A 16,929-nucleotide genomic window follows, 5' to 3' on the forward strand; every position below is an offset into this window, starting at 1 on the left:
TCCTCCATTGCAAATGTCTCAGAGGGCCATCTCTCATTGAGAAAGGGCAGGTCTTGGACCAGCCATCTTTTCCCCCCCCTCTTACTCTCCCCATCCCATCGGGACTGCCACCCTTGCCAGCCAGTTGGCCAAGCCAGCATCCCCTGCACCTTCATTTGTACCCTTAGGGCAGCACCGTGCTGAAAAGGAGCCTGGCTCCAAGGAGCTGGCAGTGGGAAGACATCCCCAGTGGAAGGAAGGATCCCCAGTTGCAGTGAGAGGGCATTACCTTCATTTAAGGTGTCCCTGGGCAATCATGCAAGAGGAGGGTGGTCACCACCTGGCTGAGATAGGGCATGCCAGGGTGCTGGTGCTCCCAGCAAGCTGGGCGTGCTGTCTGAAAGCTTCAGGGCAGCTGTGAGGCTGCTGGGGCTGGTTCTCCATCAGCCTGACATGTCTGAAGGGACAAAAGTTCAGTTTCAACCCCATTTCCAGCCTCTGCCAGCACCCAGAGGGATGCTGGAAGGGTGGGGATGAAGCAGGAGCCCATCCCGTAGCCCCAGGGATGGCATTTCCTTCTCCCTGGGATTCCCAAATTAAATCCAGGGTGGGTGCTTCACCGGGGAGGGGTGAAGCAGCAGGAGGAGGGTGGGTGTCCAGGATGCCGACTGCTCTGCTGTCCCCCGTTTGCAGGCGGGAGCGCCGGCGGCGGCACCACATGTCGGTGTGGGAGCAGCGTACCAGCCAGCTGCGCCGCCACATGCAGATGTCCAGCCAGGAGGGCATCAACAAGGACGAGCCACACCTCATCAACCCCCACGCCAGCCTCTTCCGCAGGAAGAAACCGGGGGACGGCGTCACCCTGGAGAAATGCGCCGAGGAGCAAGGTGGCAAAGTCGAGAGGCCACCAGGCGAGGGACCCGAGCAGCCAGCCCCGGGGGCCAACCCTGGCAGCGGTGAGGACAGGAGGAGCCCATCGCCCCGGGTCAAGAGAGACAGGGATTCGTGGCACCAGAAATCATGCCATGGGAACTGTGAGCAAGGCGAGCAGGACGGGGCAGGAGGCAGCATGGAGGATAGGGCCAGGATGAGGCAGAGCCAGCGGCGCAGCCGGCACCGCAGAGCCAGGATGGAGGGGAAAGAGTCGGCCGGAGCCCTGGGGAGCCGCTCAGCCAGCCAGGAGCTGGGCCTGGAGGAGACCAGCCCCACGGAAGGGACGCAGGATGGGGACCGGCATGGGGATGTGGCTGCAGCAGAGGCACTCATTCAGGGGGAGGCAGAGGAAAGCGAGGACCCCATCAGGTTGGTACCCAGAGAGGGCATCTTGCAGTTCCCCCAGCTCCTTGTCCTCTCCCCTTATCTTCTCTCACTTCTTCTTCTCCCACATCCCTCTCGCAGGACAAACGGGGTCCCTGCTGGTGAAGCTGAGCTGGTTGGGACCGCGGAGGAGGGGAGTGCCCTGCAAACAGCACCCGAGCACCCCCGGGGGAAGATGGGCAGCTTGACGGAGCAGGATTGCAGCAGCCCGGACACCAGCGAGCAAGCACTGCTGGAGGCCAGCCACACTGTCAGCCGAAGCGAGCCCGACCTCTCCTCCATCACCCCCAACACGGAGAAGGCCACGGAGAGCACCACCATCATGATCGATGTCCACGACTCCACTGTGGTACAGAGTGAGGACCCGTCTCTCTTTCCTGAGCCCCTCTCCCAGCCCTTGGGGACCCTGCAGGGATGGAGAGCCGGTTGCACGGCTTTTTCTATCCACGTCCATCAACTTGGGGGCGGGGGGAGGGGGGGTTATCCCTGTCTGCTCCTTGCAGCATTTCCCTCCAGCACCCCAGTTTTCCAGGGGAGCCTGAACACAATGCTGATGTGCCACCATCCCCAGGGAGCTTTTCCCTTTCTCACCTCCTTCCCACCTACCCCTTTGCCTGATCCCTCTTTTCTCCCTTCCTCTCTGCCCGGGCAAAACGCTCGCATCCCATGTTTTTCCTAACACATCCATAGTTCCCCCTCAAACCCATCCTCACCATCAAGGTGAGCAGCTTTAAACGGTGTTATTAATTAACCAACACCGTGAAAGCTGGCCTCATTAAAACCCCTTTTGTCTGCTTCGTCCCAGCAGCCCGTGTCCTTTCTTCCCTTCTTGTCCTTCTCCCCATAACGGCATGGGGATGCAAAGCTTGGGGTGGGGAGGTGGGTGTCACACGTGTCCAGGTGGCAGGGACACCCCAGGGTGCTGTCTGGGTGCAAGGCCGGGCAAAGGCTCTCGCTTTCCTGCAGTTAGCAACAAGACAGACGGCGAAGCCAGCCCCTTAAAGGAGGCTGAGAGCAAAGAGGACGAGGAGGAGATGGAGAAGAAGAAGCGGAAGAAGGAGAAAAGCGAGACGGGCAAAGCCATGGTGCCCCACAGCTCCATGTTCATCTTCAGCACCACCAACCCGTGAGACGTTTTTTTGAGCTGTAGGAGCCCGGGGATGGGGAGGGCTGCAAGGGGAAGGACTCCTAGACACCACTGAAAACTGGAGATCCCCTTGGGAAGGAGGCTGAATATCTCCCAAGCAGCCTGGATAACCAGCCACGGTGCTCCCCGAGCTCCGGTAGGGCTCCTCCTTTGTGCCAGCCACACTGGTGGCTTTCTCTCCTGGCTGCTGATTGCTACCTGTGGTTATTATTCCATGTTTGTTGCATTATTCTGCAGTTGTCTGCTCCCCCATAACTCTTGCCCCAGCTCCAGCAGCCTGGAAGAATAACCCCCCCAATTTTTCAGGGACCCTTCCTGGCCATACATGGGGTGTCTGGAGGGCTGGGACAGCTGAGCAAAGGGGTCAGCAAGGCCAAACCACCCTTGGGCCTCCCTTGTTTTGCTCCTCAGACTTTGCTGCCCATTTTTCTCCTCTAGAAGTGGGTGATGGGACTGTTTAGTAGGAGGTAGAGACGGCTGAGGGGATACCTTATAACTCCCTATAGCTACGGGAAAGGACACTGTAGAGAGGTTGGTGCTGGTCTCTTCTCACAGGTAATTAGTGACAGAACGAGAGGGAATGGCTTCAAGCTCCAACAGGGGAGGTTTAGATTGAACATTAGGAAGGAATTTTTCACTGAAAGAGTGATAGGGCATTGGAACAGGCTGCCCAGGGAGGTGGTGGAGTCACCATCTCTGGCTGTGTTTTAGGGCCGTTTAGATGCAGTGCTAAGGGACATGGTGTAGGGGAGGACTTTGTAGAGTAGGGTAGATGGTTGGACTCGATGATCCCAAGGGTCTCTTCCAACCTAGACGATTCTATGATTCTATGATGTGGGGTGGGTTTTGCACGTGGGCCATGCCAGGGGCTCACAGGTGGGGGTCTGTCTCCCTGCAGGGTGCGGAGGGCTTGCCACTACATTGTGAACCTGCGCTACTTCGAGATGTGCATCCTCCTGGTGATCGCCGCCAGCAGCATCGCCCTCGCGGCCGAGGATCCCGTCCTCACCAACTCCGACCGCAACAAAGTGATTGCAAACCCCCTCCTGCTCCCCCCCGCATCCCGCAGGCAATGCAGGGAGATGTCCTGTAGGATTTTAGCTTCCGTGGTGGGGCACACGTGGGACATGGATCAAGGCAGCCGGTGGCAGCACCTGCACCTATGGGATTTGACTTCTTCCCCATCACCTTCCTTTATAAACCCTGGAGATCGCTCTCAGCCACCCACACGCAGGGTTTGGAGCCTGGGGAGCAGACCAGGGCACCTGGTCAACTGTAAAGTAGCTTAAATTGGGGAGATGCTGACCTGTGAGCTGTGCTGGAGGGTGCACAGGGACTGGTATGGGGGAAGCGTGATTCTGGCACGCAGCTTGAGTTCAGAGCTGCCTGCACCACGCACGGGAAATGTTTCTCTCCTGCCTTCCCAGGCTGGGTTTATGGCTGTCCCAAAGTCTTAGGGAACAGGCTGAGTTTGGGGCAAGCAAACCGACCCTCTGCACCTGAGCTGGTCGAGTCCCACTGCGGGGTCTGGGTGGGCTCCAGTTAGCCCTTTTGCCTTGGCAGCAGCTGCAGAGCACCCCTGCCCTCTCTCTGCAGGTCCTGAGGTATTTTGACTATGTCTTCACCGGTGTCTTCACCTTTGAGATGGTTATCAAGGTAAGAGGCCTTGCGGGCTGGCTGTGCTGGGGATGCTGTCCCCCGCAGCATCCTTGCAGTGGGTGGGGAACGGCTCAGTTTTTCAGTAGTTCTGGTCCTAAATTTGGATGATGGAGACTTTAAAGCCTGGTTCTTAGCAGTGGGAGATGAGAAAGCTCAGGACCCCTTTTATCAGTTTCCAGGCTCCCAAAATATGATGCTCCTTGATATATACCTGAGACGCAGGGACAGACCCGCTGCTCCCTGGCGATGCCCTTGTGGCTGCTTTCACTTGGTGGCCGAGCTGCTCATTCCCTGTCTGTTTTTATCAACATATTCCCTCCCGCAGATGATCGATCAGGGCTTGATCCTGCAGGATGGCTCCTACTTCCGAGACCTCTGGAACATCCTGGATTTCATCGTGGTGGTGGGAGCGCTGGTGGCTTTCGCCTTGGCGTAAGTGGTCATCATCCTTGTCAGCTCTTTGTCTTCCCTTGGCTGGGGTGGGAGGAGGGTGCAACTGTGTGTTATGGCAACTGGACCCTGATTTTTTTTTTTTTATTATTTCTCTGCACCCTTCTGCTCTGCTTCTGGGAGGCTCCTGGCAGCGGTGTGTGGCTGACTGCAAAGCCCAGCTGTGCCGCTGGCACCTGAAACCAGTATAGCTCCAGAGATGGGTTTCTCCTTGTTTGTCAAATGCTGGTGAGCAAGCAGGCAGGGGACAAGGCAAGGAAAGCTGGAGATGCTAGGAGGAGTTTGGTGGTGAAATTGTGTCCCTGCTGAGCATTGCCTTGCATTTGGGCTCTGATACTGAGCTTGTGGCACCTCTGTGTCCTCCTCTGCAGGTGGGTGCAGGGGCTCAATGTCTGCAGTGCCCATGCCACGGAGGTGAGAAGTATCCAGAGATGAGTTTTGTCCTGCTTTGCCCTCCTCTGTGCTGTTGGCAGGGGCAGGCAGTGCAGTGTAGCTTGAGGAATGATGAGTGGGTGCCAAGGTGATGCTCACAGGCAAGGGGTACCCACTGGTCCCTGGGGGCCATGGTGCCCCGTTGGTGCCTGAGGAAGGAGAGGAGAAGAGAGGAGAGGCTCGCGCTCCTTTGTCACGTTGTTGTTCTCTCTTTGTGCCTTTGACACCGACGGCGGTGGCATTAGTGCTGGTGAGAGGTGAGGGCCTGGCAGCGGCGCAGACTGGAGCTCTGTCCTTGTCCACAGCTCAGGTACCGTGAGAGGCTCTTGGGGTGGCCGGGTCTGAGACCCAAGGTCACTTGATGGATTACAGCCTGTAATCCATCCCTCCCATTTCATCCCTGGCCGAGCAGTAGCTCCTTCCCCTCACTCTTGTCCACTTGCACCCTCCCTGACTCCTTGCTTTTGCCTTCCTCACCCTCTTCCTCACCTGGTGCTTTCATCTGCTGCTCTCTCCTTTTGGGAGAGCATGGGAGAATTCAGCTTGCTCAGCACAGGGATGAACCGACCCCTGGACGGGGCAGGGGGCTGACTTCAGACCCTGGCATGGGGAAGGGGCACGGGGCAGGTCCACTGGCTAGTGACATTGCCCTGAGCCCCTGAAAGGCCACCCAGGCCACCATGAGGATGGATGGAGCATTTCCAGGGTCTGGCTGATATACCCTTTGCCAGGGCAAGCCCTCAGAGCAAGGTCTCGAGGGCATCAGCAGCCTGAAGGTGCTTTGGGTGGTTTTAGGAGGACAACAGAGCCTTTTCCTTCCAAGGCATCTTCCATCAAGACTTTTTGATGGCTGAAGGAGGGCAGGTGGATGGCTCAGCCTGCTCCTGGATGGACAGGTGTCCTTACTGCCACTGACAGTACCATAACCTGTGCTTACTGTCCCCTTGCCGCCATCCCACAGAAGTGGCACAGTTCCTGGGGTGCCCTCTGAAGCTGGCAGGGTCCCCATGTACCAGTGCCAAGCATGTGGGGAGGCTGCTGTGCCCCTTCCAGCACTGCTTGACACCTGCCTGCCTTTACCCAGCCTCTCAAGGGAAGGACAGGTCCCTTTGGGCATGGGACAGCTGAATTCTCGAGGGTGAGCACCCCCATCGACTGCAGCACCAAACCCCCTCCCACAGAGAAGGAAGGTCTTTGCATCTCCACGTACGTTTGCAGCAAGCATCTGTGTCACCTGCCCACTCTTGTAGCTGTAGCTGGGTAGATACCGAGTTGCTTGTGTCATGGACGAGGGCTCTTTATAATGTAAACCTGCAGGATTGTCCCTCTCCCCCACTTCTGACGGGGGCTCCTGCTGGAGGAGATGATCTCATGGCTTCGGGGGTGAAGGGAACAAAGGAACCGCAGCGATTTCTGATGGTTTTATACATTATAAAGCATTTATAAGGACACCTGCCTCTCCTGTTGGCAGCCCGTCACTGCCACGGCCCCGGGAGCTGCAGAATGTTTGCCAGCTATATATGTCACAACCTGCCGCCCTCCCTCTCTCCCTCCCTCCATCCTGGTCTCAAAAGAAAAACTCTGGCCATGATGTTTAAATCCCTCTCCTTTTCTTCTCCCTCCATGAACTCTTTGATGTGGGGATGGGGAAATGTGTCCTCCCTCTCCCCTTCCTTACGTCCATGGCGCTGAGTAGGCAAAGCAATGCCCACGGAGTGGCTACCACAATTATGTGGCTGAGAGCAGTTGATGACCAGGTCCAGCACTTCCTGCTTGAAAAAGTGCTGGGACATGGCACCCAATTTGGGTTTTCTGCCTTTTTTGCCTCCCATCTGTGTTTAGTTTTGCTCGTGGTGGTCCTGGGTAGCCGTGGGTGCAGCTGGAGGTCTCTGAGTGGGTCCAGTGGTACTACCATCATCTGCCAGCCGTCAGTGCTACATCAAAGCTGGTGCAGTGGTACTACTACCATCATCTGCCAGCCGTCAGTGCTACATCAAAGTCACCAATAAACAAGTGTTCACCCATAAAGCCATCTCCCTGTGTGCCACTGCGACTCATCCACTGCCCCCTCAGAGCCCGTACATGCCCAGCCAAGAGGTCATCGTGGTTTATTTGTAGCTCTCTGCATGGAAAGTTAATACGTCAATCCAAACGCAGCCTAAATAAAAAGCCCAATATAAAACCATAAATCTCCAAAGAGTTCAAATTAAATTAGCTGAAATAACCGGAACCATAACTAAAGACGCTGCTTGCTTTGGCCTCCCGTGGCACCCTCCGAGGAGGCATTGAGCAGAGGAGCAGCGCTCGCTTGTGGCTTTGCAGAGAGGTGGTGTTGCCCACGCCTGTGGGCTTGGAAAGGCTGGTGGAAAGGTGGGGTGGTGGTCAGTGCATAGCCCTTGCTGTCTTGCCTGGTGATCAAGGGCAGGAGTTTCTCCACCCAGAGGTACCCAGCAAGAGGTGCCTCTTTCTTTGCTAAGCAGCATCTTCTTGTGCTGGTCAGGACAGAGGTCTGATATCCCATCACAGAAGTGCTGCAGAGTTAAACTGTCACCTTTTCAACACACCTTCCACTCGCTTTACTCTCTGGGCTTCTTTTTATGGTTTTTAAGAAATGTTTTATTTCATAGTCTTTGGCCCTGGTGCTGAGTCTTCTGTGTGTACATAGCAGCTCAAGCAAGGACAGAGGTTTGGTTACAACTAGGGACCTTGTGGACCACCTTGGCTTGTCTGAGTAGGTGTCTCCTGCTGGCTTGCAGGAGATCCCACACTGCAGCTCAGAGTCTTAATCAGTGGATTTCTTGATGGAGGCAATTTAGCAGAGTTAGCCTGTTTGAATGGAAATTATTGTGGCCTTGCAGGTAGGTTCCCTCAGAGGCACCTGCCTTCGGCTGCTTGGGGCCGAGCATTGAGGTCCTCTCCTGACTCCTGGCTGAGGAGTACCACGTGCCCACCCACTGTCCTGCTCTCCACGGGTTCTTCTTGCAGCAGAGGTTTCACTACATGCCCCCCCCGCCCCCAAACCTCCACCGGGAAGTCTCTCCCTGGAGATAAGCCCCATCCTGGAGGACACGATGTGGTCTACTCATCGTGCCTTTCAACTCAGGCGTGGGGCAGTGGAGGGCTGCTGCAGGGTCCCTCACCCAAGAGGCTGCAGTCATCCCCAGTGTGTTTCTTACCTTCTTCCTCTCTTCTCTCTTTTTCTCCTGGTGCTGTGTGGTGGCTGCTGGGCTGGATCACCGACAGGAATGCTTTGGGGTAACTATGCCGTTCGGGTCGCCGCAGGGTGCTGCCCTGGGGAGCGCGGTGGGACGGGCACAGGACAGGCGGGTGTTTGTCTGTCCAACACCTGTGCTGACCCTTAGCTGTGTTTGCAGAGACTGGAGTGTACTGCTCTGCACGCACCCCGGTATTGTCCTGGGGTCCATTAAAGGTGGTGTGCTCTGGGAAAGTGCAGGAGGGACTTTATTTGGAAGCAATGCAATCCCTTGCCTTTGGAGGAGGGTACTTTTATTGTGGACGTCCTCCAAGAGCATGGGATGTGGCTCATGCCAAGCTCAGCCTCCAGTGTAGACCCAGCAAGGCCAGGCTTTCCTCCAAGCGTTATCCAGCCCCATCCTATCCATGTTGGATCCCGAGCAAAACCACAGGAGGTTTCCTGAGGTCTGAAGAGGTCCTTCCTCAGCAGATGTAAACCACTGCAGTTGAGTTGACCTTGGTGGCAGCTTGTATCAGCTGAGCACTGCCCTCAAATCCTCACCCCAGCCCCGAGTGGGGTACCCCCAGCCCCAAGTGGGGTGCCCCAGCCAATTACCCAGGCCCTGACCCTGAGCAAAGCAGGAGACGGAAAGTGCAAAGTGGGTCCCTGGGCTATTTGTACAGTTACTTCTGGTAAATTTGTGGGGCTGTGCTCCTAGGGAGGACAATTAATTAGTGGTTTTGTTTACATCTCTTAATGATTAAGCCCATTATTGTGTTCCCTGTTGCATTAACCTTCGCGAAGGAGCCGTGTAATTTGGACTGTCTGTTGTTGTAAATCATTTCCTTGATGTTTTTTGAGGGTGCCCAGTGGATACAAACTGTGCCACCTTCACCAGGACCTCTCTGCTCCACCTGGGATCCAGCCCATGGGCTTTAGTTAAAAGACAAGAAAAAAAACACCTTGTATTTTGGTTGGGATTAATCACCATATTCAAGAAATGAGGGTCACGAGGAGTCTTCTTGCTGCTTTTCTGAAGAATCTAGTAGTAAGCTCTACCTCCCTCAACTGAATTGGGGTGGAGGCAAGTGCAGCCCTGATTTGGGGAGGGAAGAGAGGGCTGTGATGTTGTGAGATGCAAGACCAGGCTGGGTAGTGCTGATGGAATAAGGCAGAATGCTGTAAGACAGTGTTTGTGCAAAGAAACCAAGCCCAGAGCAGGTGCTTCCCCAGGTGAATGTAAGGACTAGGAATCTTGAGTTTAAACCAGGGTGAAAACCCCTTGGAATCTTGAGTTTAAACCAGGGTGAAAACCCCTTGGAATCTTGAGTTTAAACCAGGATGAAAACCCCTTGGTGAGCGACCTGCACGTAGACCCCATGGTGGGGTCATGGTGGGGGCCTTTTGTGAGCCCCATCTGCAAACCCCACATGTCTGCAGTAAGGAGGCTAACCTCCTGCCCCTGTGGAGCAGCATGGCTTGGGGACACAGGGGAGGGCAGAGTGCCACAGCACCCTTCGGAAGAGCGTTGGCATCCCCTGCCCCAGCCCTGGCATCCCGCTGCTTCTCACAAGGAGGGGATTTGTTGAGGTTCGCTGCTCCCCAGCAAAGGGTGCTAATCCCGAGGAGGAGGGAACTGCTTTATTTTTCATCTCTGCCAGCTGTCAGCCTGTGTGTTGGAGGAGACTCGTTTAGGCGGGCTGCGCATCTCAGCAGTCACACGTTTGTGAGTGCTGGCCCCCACGATGGCATGTGGCCCTCCCATTCCTGTCCTCACGCGTGCTGGGGTGGTGTGGTGTGTCAGCTGTTGAAAAACCCCTTGAGCATCCAGCCCGGGTCTGCAAGTTTATCGTCTCTCTCTTTCATTTTTGGCTGCGTGTGCCTCCCTCCAACACGGTAGGACCAACAAGGGCCGAGATATCAAGACCATCAAGTCCCTCCGTGTGCTACGGGTCTTGAGGCCTCTGAAGACCATCAAGCGACTGCCCAAGCTGAAGGTAATGATACTCATCTCCTGCCTTGTATCTGTGTTGTCCAGCGTAGACCAGTGGGTAAAGGGACCACACACATCAATTTGCTGATGAACAAGTAGTTTCCAAAGCATGTGCTGTGTTTTAGGAGCCCTGTTTTCAAACACAACGCCCTTCAGACTGCTGGAGGTGCAATGAGTTATTAAAACCAAGCCTGGATCTCTGCAAGGAGTCAGAGTTAGTTCCTCTGCCAGGGAACATGGAGTTGGAGTGGACACGAGGCGGCAAAGCCCAGATGCTCTCCTGATAAAATAGGCTGCCCTGGTTTTGGGAGAGCTCAAATCTCTTTCCAAAGTTGATTATCTTTCCTACCAGACCAGCTTGCAAGCAACTTTTGTGTGCTGTGCTGTTGTGGTGTTGCACCAAAAGGGGATTTCCTGTCTGACTACAGGGATTATTTATAGAGCACAGGTAGGATTATGGATTTCCCTATTTCAGCCAATGGGGTATAGAGCCAGAAAGGAGTAAGAGACTGAGAAAACCCTGAGTTTTTCTCACAAGGGGTTATTTGGCTGGTGGATGAGGCCCAGGGTGGCATCCCAGAGACATGGGTTTTGACCCCAGCTTTTCTTCCCGATCGGTGGGTGGATTCAGCCCATGTCAGTTCATTTCTGGACACCTCTGTCTTCACCATGGAGCAGGGATAAGGACATTCCTCTCTTTCTTAAAGTGCTTTGAGGACTAGGGCTGAGAGCTCAGCCTCCCCATGTGCTGCTATTGCAGGCAGAGGTATTTGCTCTACCTTGTTATTTGTGGTGATTCGAAACAAGGAAGTGTTGACTAACTGGTCTTGAGTGCTGCTAATTGTGTAATTGGGGCTGTCCCCTGTCGACTGCCCTGGTTGCAGGGAACATTGCAGGATATAAATATGTAACCCTGCTGCTGCCTCAGGGGCTGCTCGGTGTCTATGTGTGTGCTGGGGGAGTACTCCAGGTGTTAAACTCATTCATAAAATAGCCCTTTGCCTGGGAGAAGGCCCAGCTCTTTCCTCCTTTCCCTATGGTGGTCTTAAAGAAGGTTTTGGTCCTGCCCTCTGCCAAGGCTGTCGGTTCCCCAGGGTGAGCTGTGCCCTCTCCTGCAGGCTGTCTTCGACTGCGTGGTGACTTCCCTCAAGAACGTCTTCAACATCCTCATCGTCTACAAGCTCTTTATGTTCATCTTTGCTGTGATTGCTGTCCAGCTCTTCAAGGGGAAGTTTTTCTACTGCACTGACAGCTCTAAGGACACAGAGAAGGACTGCATGTAGGTGCCCTGTTCAGTAGGTCCGATGCCGCTGACACCTCTGGCAAAGGCAGGGTGCTGGGTAATGTCTTCTGTGGTTCCCAGTTAAGTTCTTGGTCATGACTCTCCCTTGGCCATAGTCTCATGGGGTGGATGGCATGGGCTGAGCCCCATCCCCATTGCTGTGTCAACACTGTACATCCTTGTGTGGGATGCAGGATGCAGAGCCCTGTATTTTGCTTCTGTTTTCTTTCCTCCTTCTCTCTTCCCTTTTGCTGTCCCCTTCTCCCCTTCCCCTTAGCTGTTATCTCCCTGTTTCTGCCTCCAGCCCTGCAGGAGGAGAGGTGCCCCCCTCCCACTGCACACACATGCTGCCCCCCCAGGGTTCAAGACCGCTGTCTCATAGTTTGTCAGTGTAAAAAGCAAGGTCACTGCTGTCTCCCAACCTTGCAGAGGGAACTACGTGGACCACGAGAAGAACAAGATGGAAGTGAAGTGCCGAGAGTGGAAACGCCATGAGTTTCACTATGACAATATCATCTGGGCTTTGCTCACCCTGTTCACAGTCTCTACTGGAGAGGGTTGGCCCCAGTGAGTATTCTGCTCCATCCTTGAATTAGGGTGAGGATGTCCCCGTTGGGTTGCTTGGGTTAATAACTGGCTACAGCCAGGCAGGTTTGAGAGAGAAACTGATGGGCTGGGAGGAGGAGAGGAAGGATGGGAAATTATGTCAGGACAAAAGAGCTGGGACTGTGGCTGAGGTTAGACTCTTCCTTAGGGAGTGAATTGTAGATAATCCATTCTCCTGTGTGGCCCTGTGGTATATCTTAGCTCAAGTTTAGAGATGACCATAGGACTAACCATTTCTTCATGCTGATGTGAGCTTGGGCAATTTTTTCCTCTGTCTGTGAAGCACTGAAAATCCATTTCCCTTCAGGGAAAATCACCATAAAAGCGCCATAAAACAAGCTGTAGCCACTTAGAAGGGTTGTCCTTCTAAAGCAAATGAAGAGAGAGATTTGTATTACCATTGTTACAACTGTGGATAGGCAGAGCTGGCTGTACAAAGTGAGTCCCCTGAGAAATGCCATGTGGTGGCTGTCCTCATGGGCATATCTCTGGTTGCTCTTCTTCACCTGTCTGCCCACAGGGTGCTGCAGCATTCAGTGGACGTGACGGAGGAAGACCGTGGGCCGAGTCGCAGCAATCGCATGGAGATGTCCATTTTTTATGTTGTCTATTTTGTGGTCTTCCCTTTCTTCTTCGTCAACATTTTCGTGGCTCTCATCATCATTACGTTCCAAGAGCAAGGAGACAAAATGATGGAGGAGTGCAGTCTGGAGAAGAATGAGGTATGGTCTAGGGAGGGGGAAAGAGGACATTTCTGTGGGTTTTCTGCAGTTTGTGAGTTTGGAGCTTCCTAGATGTTGAAAAGGTGTAAGAAACCTGTGAGCCACCTGCCTGCTCAGTCCATGAAGGAAAGAAGTGTGGCAGCCACTGTCCCCCATGTTACCATCAGCCAGGGTCTGATGCACATTTTTTTTTTCCAGAGGGCCTGTATTGACTTTGCCATCAGCGCCAAACCTCTCACACGGTACATGCCCCAGAACCGGCACACCTTCCAGTACCGGGTCTGGCACTTTGTGGTCTCTCCATCCTTTGAGTACACCATCATGGCCATGATAGCATTGAACACCGTGGTGCTGATGATGAAGGTGAGCTGATCAGAGTGAGCCTGTCCTGTTTGGGATGGTAGGGAGAAGGAGAATCTGTCAGGATGGAACCGGGGGATATTTTGGTTGTTTCTAGGAGATGGTTTGAGACAGAATCTGAGCATGTGTTCCCTTGGCATAGTCACTTGAAACACCATGTGCCCCAAACTAGAGATGAGATCTTCCCTAAATGAGAGGACCCAAACAATCTGGACTTCCCAGCTACTGCAGAAAGATCTGGATTTACGCTGTGCTTCCTTCTTAGAAGGAGTGGCAGCTGTCCTGGGACAGGGGTGGAGAGGGGAAGGAAGAGATGGTCTTGAGGCACTCAGGGCAAGGAGCACAGACCACCGCAGTTCTTCCCTGAGACAGTCATCAGCCAAGAGGCTGGCAGGCCCCCTCCTGGCTAGCAATGTCTCTCTCTTTCCATCAGTACTACTCTGCTCCGTACACCTACGAGCTGGCCCTGAAGTACCTGAACATTGCATTCACCATGGTGTTCTCCTTGGAGTGCGTCCTCAAGATCATCGCTTTCGGCTTCCTGGTGAGTGGCTGCTCCTGTTCTTGACAAGGGTGTTAATTTGGACTTTGGCAGCACACAGATCACAGAGGGAAGGTGTTAATAATGTGAGGTTGTTGCTATTTATTTTGGGTTCCAGCCTGAAAGCTGCTTTTAGGTTGGAATCGCTCCTTTAGTTCTTATTAAACTTCCTACTGCTGGATGCTGGTGGGGGAAGCCACAAAACCGCTTTAGTTTTTGTCTTGCTTCTGGGGTGCTCTGGTGCCTGGACCATGTATGTGCTGGGCAGCCACTCTGATAAAGTCAACTGCTGCTGCAGTCATGCTGGTGGCTGCAGTCCCTTGTCCCTGGGAGATGCTGGTGCATTCCTATCCTTGGGTTGTATCAGTTGGACCAGACCTGACCACCAGTGAGACCTCCCTGCCTAATTGATGGTCCTCAAGTCCCCAGTTGGTCGTTTAAGATTTGAAGCCATGGACTGCCTTTTCTTCAGCTACTCTTTTACAGTTTCTCTCCTGTTCCTAATCCCTACTGGGAGATGAGATCCACTAGCAGGAGGGTTTCTAGCCACCCTTGTTGCTCCCAGTGATGCCAGCCATGGTCAAGTCTGGTCTTGCACCAGCTGCTGCACAAGCAGCAGGGGCTGAGATGGGTCTGGGTGCCCATGAAGAGGAGGGCAAAGCAGCCTCATGACTAGGAGGGTCAGTGTGATAAGCTGTCGCAGCTTGACCAAGGCTGGTTGTGGCTGCGTTTTCCACTCCTGTTCACCTGGGTGGCCTGTTGGCTGCATGAGTCATCTCCCAGGAGAAGCTGCTCACTGCAGACATGCTCAGGTGTGCTGCCATCTCAGATGCAGGACAGTGCTCCAGACTGTGGCTGCATACAAATGAGCACCAAGGTCTTTGCCACCGCCACCATTGTCCATGAGCAGCCTCAGCCCGTGGTCCAGCGCCCTCCAGACCTGTGATTCCTGAGCTCAAATCCATGTTCTCTCTCTCTTTCCTTTTCCAGAATTATTTCCGGGACACCTGGAACATCTTTGACTTCATCACGGTCATTGGCAGCATTACAGAGATCATCCTGACAGACACCAAGGTGAAGTGGGGGCTGGGAGCAGCGGGGTGTACTGCTGTGGGGTAGGGGGGCTCCCGCCTCCCTCTGACCCTCTCTTCTTCTCCCAGCTGGTGAACACCAGCAGCTTCAACATGAGCTTCCTGAAGCTCTTCCGGGCTGCTCGGCTCATCAAGCTGCTGCGCCAGGGTTACACCATCCGCATCCTGCTCTGGACGTTCGTGCAGTCCTTCAAGGTAAGTCACATCTGCCCTGGTCTTCTCCTGGGCTGTGGTGCTGGGGCGCTCCTCCCAAATGCAAGCTGTTCCCAAGGTCTTGCTAACTTGTTGGCTTGTAGGAGAGACGGGTTGGCACAGCTTACCTGCTTGCTGTGCTTTTTGTACTCCTCTGGAGCTGGACCTGTGCTAAATGAGATGACTCATCTGCTTATCTTGCAGGCCCTCCCCTACGTCTGCCTCTTGATCGCCATGCTTTTCTTCATCTACGCGATCATTGGGATGCAGGTGAGCACAGACATCTCAGCGTGCATCCCTCTGGCATGGACAGGCTGGACCAGCATGTCCTCAGCATTATGCACAGTGCCAGCCTTATGCCTGCCCGTCATCACTTCACTCGATCGCAGCGTCCACGAGGGTCCCGGGGGTGGAACAGCTTGTTTGGGAGCTGCAGAGCCACCGTCCCTTGAGGAGCTGCCATGGGCTTAGAATCATAGAATGGTTTGGGTTGGAAGGGACCTCAAAGATCATCTAGTTCCAACCCCCCTGCCATGGGCAGGGACACCTCCCACTAGAGCAGGTTGCTCAAGGCCACATCCAGCCTGGCCTTGAACACTTCCAGGGATGGGGCAGCCACAGCTTCCCTGGGCAACCTGTTCCAGTGTCTCACCACCCTCATAGTAAAAAATTTCTTCCTGATATCTAATCTAAATCTTTTTTCTTCCAATTTAAAACCGTTTCCCCTTGTCCTATCATTACCCTTCCTGGCAAAGAGTCCCTCCCCAGCTCTTCTATAGGCACCCTTCAGATATTGAAAGGCCGCTATAAGGTCTCCCCGGAGCCTCCTCTTCTCCAGGCTGAACAATCCCAGCTCCCTCAGCCTGTCTTCATAGGAGAGGTGCTCCATCCCTCTGATCATCTTCGTGGCCCTCTGCTGCACCTGTTCCAGCTGGTCCATGTCCTTTCTGTGTTGAGGACTCCAAAGCTGGACACAGTGTTCCAGGTGGGGTCTCACGAATGCAGAGTAGAGGGGCAGAATCACCTCCCCAGACCTTCTGGCCACACTTCTCCTGATGCAGCCCAGGACACGGTTGGCTCTCTGGGCTGCCAGCGCGCACTGCCGGCTCATGTTGAGCTTCTCGTCCATAAGCACTCCCAAGTCCTTCTCCTCAGGGCTGCTCTCCAGCCAATCTCCACCCAGCTCTCCACCCAGCTCCACCCAAGCTGCAGAGCTGCCTTCCCAGCTTTGTGCCCTTGGAGATGTGCCCTTGGGGACTCAGCTGGGCATCCTGTGCGATGGCTGCTTTCAAATCTTTGCTTTGCTTAGAAATTACACCCTGTCTCCAACTCCCTAGAAGCCCCCAGAGATTGATTTCATGCCTGAGGGTCCTGGTGAGCAGCCTGATGCCTTCCCCATCCAAACAGCTGGATCATGGCAACAATCCCTGCAGCCCACCCTCCACCTTGTCCACCTCTGCAGAGGTCTTATGTCGTAGCCATGCTCCTGATGGTCTACTTGGGCTCTCGAGCTTAGGGACCTGTGATGACCTACCAGGTGGTGGGAGGTCTGTAGAGCACGGGAAGACGTTGGCTTTCCAGTCTTCAGCTGGGAAATCAGAAGCACGTGAGCTAAAAGCCCCCAGGCTCCGTTCCGTGGTGACTCAATCCCACGCTGGAGGATCCGAACAAAGCATCTTCGCCGCCGAGCGCTCGGGATACGGAGCCGCCTGCCGAGCGAAGCTGCCGCAGTTCCCAGCACCCTCGCCTGGGACAGGCAGATTTTGGGGAGGCAGCAGGCAGCATGGTGGCCCCCTGCTCGGGCTGCTTGGCAGCGCTGCTGTTTAGTCTCTGCCACCCCCTCTCTCCCGCCCCGAGAGAGGCTCATGGCTGGTTTTTGGCCGCTCTGTCCTACACATCCCGGCACCGGCTCCAGGTGTTCTCTGCGCTAAACAACCACCATCTGACTCAGCCCGCCCCCCC

General features: G+C 54.6%; 1 protein-coding gene across 2 annotated transcripts in view; it reads left to right on the forward strand.

Moving 5' to 3' along the window:
- CACNA1E (calcium channel, voltage-dependent, R type, alpha 1E subunit) overlaps positions 1–16,929 on the forward strand; it is a 189,671-nt gene that overhangs the window by 131,139 nt on the left and 41,603 nt on the right. For both annotated transcript variants that reach the window (XM_014943403.1, XM_014943404.1), the window contains exons 23-38: positions 673–1,281; positions 1,378–1,652; positions 2,263–2,422; positions 3,342–3,471; positions 4,040–4,099; positions 4,428–4,534; positions 8,228–8,239; positions 10,081–10,177; positions 11,292–11,452; positions 11,885–12,022; positions 12,582–12,783; positions 12,982–13,146; positions 13,577–13,687; positions 14,675–14,758; positions 14,845–14,970; positions 15,172–15,237. In XM_014943403.1, the coding sequence (XP_014798889.1) occupies positions 673–1,281; positions 1,378–1,652; positions 2,263–2,422; positions 3,342–3,471; positions 4,040–4,099; positions 4,428–4,534; positions 8,228–8,239; positions 10,081–10,177; positions 11,292–11,452; positions 11,885–12,022; positions 12,582–12,783; positions 12,982–13,146; positions 13,577–13,687; positions 14,675–14,758; positions 14,845–14,970; positions 15,172–15,237 (2,503 nt within the window). The remainder of the gene's footprint in view (positions 1–672; positions 1,282–1,377; positions 1,653–2,262; positions 2,423–3,341; positions 3,472–4,039; positions 4,100–4,427; positions 4,535–8,227; positions 8,240–10,080; positions 10,178–11,291; positions 11,453–11,884; positions 12,023–12,581; positions 12,784–12,981; positions 13,147–13,576; positions 13,688–14,674; positions 14,759–14,844; positions 14,971–15,171; positions 15,238–16,929) is intronic.

The sequence above is a fragment of the Calidris pugnax genome, unplaced genomic scaffold (genome assembly GCF_001431845.1).
Source record: "Calidris pugnax isolate Ruff unplaced genomic scaffold, ASM143184v1 scaffold63, whole genome shotgun sequence".
In the NCBI taxonomy this organism is placed as follows: Eukaryota; Metazoa; Chordata; class Aves; order Charadriiformes; family Scolopacidae; genus Calidris; species Calidris pugnax.